Source organism: Trichechus manatus, unplaced genomic scaffold (assembly GCF_000243295.1).
Source record: "Trichechus manatus latirostris isolate Lorelei unplaced genomic scaffold, TriManLat1.0 scaffold00207, whole genome shotgun sequence".
NCBI lineage: Eukaryota > Metazoa > Chordata > Mammalia > Sirenia > Trichechidae > Trichechus > Trichechus manatus.
In genome coordinates this window covers 3185898-3193979 of record NW_004444143.1, presented here as the reverse complement: position 1 = coordinate 3193979, position 8082 = coordinate 3185898, and the positions used below count along the sequence as shown (strand labels likewise).

General features: G+C 46.1%; 1 protein-coding gene across 1 annotated transcript in view; it reads left to right on the top strand.

Annotated features, from left to right (window-relative positions):
- Nucleotides 1-7753: 7753 nt before the first annotated feature.
- CAPN12 (calpain 12) overlaps nt 7754-8082 on the top strand; it is a 10351-nt gene continuing 10022 nt past the window's right edge. The window contains exon 1 of the mRNA XM_004388140.1: nt 7754-7990. Coding sequence (XP_004388197.1) covers nt 7754-7990 — 237 coding nt within the window. The remainder of the gene's footprint in view (nt 7991-8082) is intronic.

Below are 8082 nucleotides of genomic sequence, written 5' to 3'. Positions count from 1 at the left end.
ATTTCCTCTATTGTGTGTTCTGCATTTTGTTTAATTTCCTTCTTAATTTCTTGAAGAGTTCTGTATATTAATCTTTTGCATTCTGCCTCCAGTAACTCCAAGAAATTTTCCTCCTCTGGAAAATTTCTAGATTCTTTATTTTGGGAGCTTGCTGAAGCCATCATGGATTGCCTCTTTATGTGATTTGATATTGACTGTTGTCTCTGAGCCATCAATAAGTTATTATATTTATTTACTATTTATGTTTGTTTACTGTGTCCTAGCTTCTTGTTTTGTTTTGATATGCCCAAATAGGCTGCTCGTATGAACTAGTTTGACTATTGGCACCTTTGAAGCTCTAATGTCCTGTCACCAGGTGGTTAGATCTGTTACTAGGTATGTGAGCTCAGGAGTCTGTCCTCTCCTCCTGTATGGATTCAGCTCTGGTGCCCAGGTAGATAGCCACCAAGTGTGTGGTGTAGGCTCTCACCGTCCTACGCAGGCATGGGTGATTGGTGTAGGCTCACGCATCTGGCTGCAGCAGGGGGACACACTCTGAGCAAGTCGGGGGGCTGACGGTCACCTCCGAGTGTCCAGGAGGAAGGTGTGTCCTTGTTCCCTAGAGCGTGTAGGTGGGTGGGTTTTGCAGCCGGACTTGAGTACCTAATGCTGTTGGCTGTAAGGACTAGGGGGCACCTCTTATTCATGGGCCCCTATCACAGGTGGCTAGGTGGTGTGGGTGGAGCCACCGGTCCTCAGGCCCCTGATGTGGGTAGGTGAAGACCCTGCTTAATGGGTAAAGCAGTGTCAGATGTCAAGAACATGCCACTTCACAGCTGAAACAGTTGAAATTAGACTTCAGGTATATACCGTGTTGTACTGTGGTAATGAGGGCCTACACTGCTGAGATGGGCCCACAGAAGTCCCTGCAGGGGGAAAGGCACTCAAAGTCCATGGATCCCTTATGCCTGTGCCTAGGCAAAGGAGCTGTGTCTACCCTGGGTTCTTGGCTTAGGGGAGCCGGCAGTTTATTTTTTCCCGTTAGTTAATTTGTTCGCTCTCCAAGGCAGGGAGAATGGCTCTGGGCATGTGACACATCCTACTTCCGGCCCAGGGGACTCAGCAATTGCTGAAGCTGGTCTGGGACCCCGTGCAGAGTGGGGAGGAGGAGGTATATGGGAGAGAGGTTTTTCCCTAAGGGGGGGTGTTTTGATCCACGTGGTAAGCCATACTCAACTACTTATCTTTTGCCGATGAGGGGTGCTTCTCACTGGTTCTGGGTGGCCGTGTAGACTCTCTGGTGCTGGGTCTCCCCCGGTGCAGAAAACGCACCTCCTGAGCACCGCTGCTTGCCTGCTTCACCACTCATACACAAGCTGCTCAGGCCTGAACGGCTCAGGCTCTCACCAGGTCAGGTCTGGCAACTCCTCGCTGCTTTCGAACCATCTCTCCCTCCCCCTCCACTCAGCCCCATTTCTCAACTCTGCCTTTGATGTTCAGGGTTCTGAAAGCCATATATAATCGAGTCACTTGTTTTTTCAGGTCTTCATTGTAAGAGGGTCCACCAGAAGCGTCTGACTACTCTGCCTTCTTGGCCCCACCTCTGATCTTCATTATTAGTAAGTGCTTCAAGTCCTCTTCATTTTCAGCAAGCAAGGTTGTGTCATCTGCATATCATAGGTTGTTAATGAGTCTTCTTCCAATCCTGATGCTACATTCTTCTTCATATAGTCCAGCTTCTCGAATCATTTGCTCAGCATACAGATTGAATAGGTATGGTGAAAGCATACAACCCTGACCCACAACTTTCCTGACTTTAAACCAGGCAGTATCCCCTTATTCTGTTTGAACGACTGCCTACTGGCCTATGTACAGGTGCTGCATGAGCACAGTTAAGTGTTCTGGAATTCCCATTCTTCTGTAATGTTATCCACAATTTGCTATGATCCAAACAGTTGAATGCCTTTGCATAGTCAATAAAACACAGATTAATGTCTTTCTGGTATTCTCTGCTTTCAACCAGGATTCCTCTGAAGTCAGCAATGATAGCCCTCATTCAATGTCACATCCTCTTCTGAATCCACCTTGAATTTCTGGTAGTTCCCTGTTGATGTACTGCTGCAACCACTTTTGTATGGTCTTCGGCAAAATTTTACTTGCGTGTGATATTAATGATATTGTTCAATAATTTCCCCATTCTGTTGGATCACCTTTCTTTGGAATGGGCACAAATGTGGATTTCTTCCAGTCGGTTGGCCAGGTAACTGTCATCCAAATTTCTTGGCATAGACGAGTGAGCACTTACAGTGCTGTGTCCAGTTGTGGAAACATCTCCATCAATTCCTGGACCTTGTTTTTTGCCAATGCTTTCAGTGCAGCTTGGACCTCTTCCTTCGGTACCATCAGTTCCTGATCATATGCTACCTCCTAAAATAATTGGACATCGATCAGTTCTTTTTGGTATAGTGACTCTGTGTATTCCTTCCATCTTCTTTTATGCTTCCTGCGTCATTTACTATTTTTCCCATAGAATCCTTCAATATTGCAACTTGAGGCTTGAAATTTTTCTTCAGTTCTTTCAGCCTCAGAAATGCCAAGCGTGTTCTTCTCTTTTGGTCTTCTATCTCCAGCTCTTTGCACGTGTAATTATAATACTTTGTCTTCTCAAGCCACCCTTTGAAATCTTCTATTCAGCTCTTTTTCTTCATCATTTCTTCCATTGGCTTTAGCTACTCGAGGTTCAAGAGCAAGTTTCAGAGTCTCTTCTGACATCCATTTCGGTCTTTTCTTTCTTTCCTGTCTTTTTAATGACCTCTTGCTCTCTTCATGTGTGATGTCCTTGATGTCCTTGCACAACTCGTCTGGCCTTCGGTCATTAGTATTCAGTGTGTCAAGTCTATTCTTGAGATGGTCTCTAAATTCAGATGGGATATACTCAAGGTCATACTTTGGGTCTTGTGGAGTTGTTCTAATTTTCTTCAGTTTCAACTTGAACTTGCATATGTGCAATTGATGGTCTGTTCCACAGTCGGCCCCTGGCCTTGTTCTGACTGATGATACTGAGCTTTTCCATAGTCTCTTTCCACAGATGGAGTTGATTTGATTCCTGTGTATTCCATCCAGCGAGGTCCACATGCATAGTCATCGTCGATATTGTTGAAAAAAGGTATTTCCAATGAAGACGTCATTGTCATTCCTGGCATAGTAGACCATGTGATTGTCTGATTCAAAATGGTCAATACCAGTCCATTTCAGCTCACTAATGCCTAGGATATTGATGTTTATGCATTCCATTCCATTTTTTACTATTTCCAATTTTCCTAGATTCATACTTTGTACATTCTATGTTCCGCTTATTAATGGATGTTTGTAGTGTTTCTTCTCATTTTGAGTCATGCCACATCACCAAATGAAGGTCCCGAAAGCTTGCCTCCATCCACATCATTAAGATCGACTCTACTTTGAAGAGACAGCTCTTCCCTAGTCATATTTTGAGTGCCTTTCAAACTCAGGGGCTCATTCTTCCAGCACTATACCAGACAATGTTCCACTGCTATTCCTAAGGTTTTCACTGGCTAATTCTTTTCAGAAGTAGACTGCCAGGTCCTTCTTCCTAGCCTGTCTGAGTCTGGAAGCTCAGCTGAAACCTGTCCACCATGGGTTGACCCTGCTGGTATTTGAAATATAGGTGGCATAGCTACCAGCATTACAGCACCGCTCACACCACCACAGCACGACAAACTGACAGATGGGCGGGGTCGCATATGTTACGCATATAATAGCAAATGCTTACTATTATAGATTGTTTACTGTGCTCTGGTGTGATTGTTAAGATTGAGTGTCAACTTGGATGGGCCATGATTCTCAGTGTTTTGGCAGTCGTGTGATGTTGTAGTCACTAATATGTGATTACCCCCATGGTGAAATCTGCTGTGAGTAGCTGATCAGTTGAAGGGGAGTTTCCTTGGGCATGTGGCCTGCATTGAGTGTGGGCAGATGTTTTGGCAGGGCTTGATGGGCTTTTGCTCATTCTGGATCCTGCAGCTGGCTCCTGTTCATCTGACCTCCAGTTCTTGGGACTTGAGCTAGCAACTTGCCTGTGGTCTTGCCTGCTGATTTTGGGATTAATCGCTCTTCACAGCCTGTGAGAAACAGCCATGCTCTCCTACCTGCTGATCTTGGATTTGCCAGGCATTGTGGCTATGTGAATCAGGAGAAGCCTCTATCCTGACCCACAGACTTGGCACGTTACGGCCTCTACAACCACGTAAGCCATTTCCTTGATGTAAATCTCTCTCTATATATATATTTATATGCCTTACTGGTTTTGTTTCTCTATAGAACTCAGCCTAAGACATCTGGGTACTGTTCTTTGCACTTTACAAATACGATCGCATTTAATCCTCACATGAACCCTGAAAGGTAAGGTCTATAGTGACCCCATTTTTCAAAAAACCAAACCAAACCCATTGCTGTCCAGTTGATTCTGACTCATTGTGACCTTATAGGACAGAGTAGAACTGCCCTAAAGAGTTTTCAAGGAATGGCTGGTGGATTCAAACTGCCAAACTTCTGGTTAGCAGCCAAGCTCTTAACCACTGTGCTGCCAAGGCTCCACCCCCATTTTACAGATGAGGAAACTGAAGCACAGAGAAGTGCAATGATTTGTGCAGAGAAGCTGCAGAATCAGGATTTGAATTCAGGTGGTTTGGCTTAACCATTACACTATGCTGCCTCTCAAAGGATTAGTATTCAGAATACATGAAGAGCTCTTATAAACAACAGTCAATCAAATAGAAAAACGGAAAAATACATGAATAGGCAATTTCAAAATCACAGAAGAGAAGTTAATGGCCACTAAGCTCAACCTCTCATCTGCCAGTTTGTTGTACAATAGGGGCTTACGTGCTACTGTGATGCTAGAAGCTATGCCACCATACTTAAATACCAGCAGGCTCACCCATTGTGGACAGGTTTCAGTTGACCTTCCAGACTAAGACAGACTAGGAAGAAGGACCTGGCAGTCTTCTCCTGAAAAGAATTAGCCAGTGAAAACCTTAGGAATAGCAGTGGAACTTTCTCTGGTATAGTGCCAGAAGACTGAGCCCCTGAGTTTGGAAGGCACTCAAAATACAACTGGGGAAGAGCTGCTTCCTCAAAGTAGAGTCAATCTTAATGACGTGATGGAGCCAAGCTTTCAGGATCTTCATTTGCTGATGTGACACGACTCAAAAATGAGAAGAAACAGCTGCAAGCACCCATTAATAAGAGGAATGTGGAATGTATGAAGTATGAATCTAGGAAAATTAGAAATTGTCAACAATGAAATGGAATACGTAAGCATCAATGTCCTAGGCATTAAAAACCCATTGCTGTTGGTCAGTTCTGACTCCCAGCAACCCTATAGGACACAGCAGAACTACCCCATAAGGTTTCCAAGGAGTGGCTGGTGGATTCATACAGCTGACCTTTTTGGTTAGCAGCCGAACTCTTAACCACTGCACCACCAGGGCTCCATTAGTGAGCTGAAATGGACTAGTATTGGCCATTTTGAATTAGACAATCATATGGCCTATTATACTGGCAATGACAACTTGAAGAGGAGTAGCATCTGCATTCATCGTCAAAAAGAACATTTCAAGCTCCATCCTGAAGTACAATGCTGTCAGTGATAGGATAATACCCATACGCCTACAAGGAAGACCAGTTACTATGACTATTATCCAAATTTACTCACCAACCACTAAGGCCAAAGATGAAGAAATTGAAGATTTTTACCAACTTCTGCAGTCTGCAATTGATCAAACATGCAATCAGGATGCATTGATAATTTCTGGTGATTGGAATGTGAAAGTTGGAAACAAAGAATAAGGATTGGTAGTTGGAAAATATGGTCTTGGTGATAGAAATGATGCCAGAGATCGCATGATAGAACTTTGCAAGAACAAAGACTTCTTCATTGTAAATACCTTTTTTCAACAACATAAATGGCAACTATGCACGTGGACTTTGCCAGATGGAATACACAGGAATCAAATCGACCAAATCTGTGGAAAGAGATGATGGAAAAGTTCAATATCATCAATCAGAACAAGGCCAGGGGCTGACTACGGAACAGACCATCAATTGCACATATGCAAGTTCAAGGTTAAGCTGAAGAAAATTAGAACATGTCCACAAGAGCCAAACTATGACCTTGAGTATATCCCACCTGAATTTAGAGACCATCTCAAGAATAGATGTGACCCACTGAATACTAATGACTGAAGCCCAGACGAGTGGTGCAAGGACATCAAGGACATCACACATGAAGAGAGCAAGAGGTCATTAAAAAGTCAGGAAAGAAAGAAAAGACCGAAATGGATGTCAGAAGAGACTCTGAAACTTGCTCTTGAACCTCGAGTAGCTAAAGCCAATGGAAGAAATGATGAAGTAAAAGAGCTGAATAGAAGATTTCAAAGGGTGGCTTGAGAAGACAAAGTATTATAATTACACGTGCAAAGAGCTGGAGATAGAAAACCAAAAGAGAAGAACACGCTTGGCATTTCTGAAGCTGAAAGAACTGAAGAAAAAATTCAAGCCTCGAGTTGCAATACTGAAGGATCCTATGGCGAAAATAGTAAACGATGCAGGAAGCATACAAGAAGATGGAAGGAATACACAGAGTCACTATACCAAAAAGTACTGATCGACATTGAGTTATTTCAGGAGGTAGCATATGATCAGGAACTGATGGTACTGAAGGAAGAGGTCCAAGCTGCCCTGAAGCCATTGGTGAAAAACAAGGCTCCAGGAATTGACGGAATACCAATTGAGATGTTTCAACAAACGGATGCAGTGCTGGAAGTGCTCAAAGAGTACTGAGGGGTTTCTGGCCTCTCAGGAACTATTTGTCCACTTTTTCTAATGGCTCCAGCGTCCTTTTGGGGAAATACTGCTCCACCCCCAGGTCCCGAGCTCCAAGCAGGCAGGACGGGCATCATGGGGCAGGCAGGGGCAAAGTGGCCCTGCTCGGTCAGCCCTGCCTGGGTGACCAGGCTGAGGACTACTTTGTCTGGGAGGAGAGGAGGCAGGAGGGGACTTGGGGGGTGGGCCTCAAGGGGCCTCGGATCCTGCTTTGGGTAACCTAGAAGGGTTCCATGTGGGTGTCAAGGACAGAGACAAAGACGGAGAGGGACCGTGAGGGAGACCCAAGACAGACAGACAGGTACAGAGATAACTGGATACACAGAAAGAGACACAGAGACAGAAAGACGGACAGAGATGAAACACACACAGTGACAGAGACATAAAGAGACTGAAGGCGAGACAGTGAGGTGAGAAGGAAAAGAGAGATATAATGGGAGACAGAGAGAGAGACTGTCAGATGGTGACAGAGACAGTCTGAGAGGTGGACACCCCTCCTCCCCATGCCAGCCCTCCCCCAGCCCCACAGAGGGAGGCACAAAGGGACAAGCAGGCAGAAACGCACCCCCACAATGACCTCCTTCTCAGTCACTTCCACGGTGGCAGCTGGTCCTCCCTCTGCTCTGCCCACCTTCCCTCCTGCTGCTGGCCAAGCCCATTAAGCTGCTACCCTGGCCACAACTGAAGGCCCCACGCCCCGGGGAGGAAACCACTGAATAGGCGTCCCTGATCCCCAGCGCCCCAAACCATCAATTAATATTAATGAGGGAAGATACCCCCCATCGGCACGCAGATGGAGCCGAGGCCCCGCCCCCGTGAGCAAGAGGTTAAAGGGCCTGGGGCCAGCCCAGGAGCCCAGAGTGTCCAGATGGAGTGCGGTAGCAGGAAGGTGACCATCCAGCTGGTGGATGAAGAAGCCGGGGCTGGAGCTGGGGGCCCAAAGCTCTTCCGGGGCCAGAGATTCGAGGCAATCCGGGCAGCCTGCCTGGATGCAGGGATCCTGTTCCGAGATCCCTACTTCCCTGCTGGCCCTGATGCCCTTGGCTATGACCAGCTGGGTCCGGACTCAGAGAAAGCCAAAGGGGTGGAATGGATGAGGCCCCATGTAAAGTTGGCTGGGGGCCTGGACTCCTGGGTCTGAGGGAGGAGGGGGCTGGGGGCTGGGACTCCTGGGTCTGAGGGAGGAGGGGGCTGGGG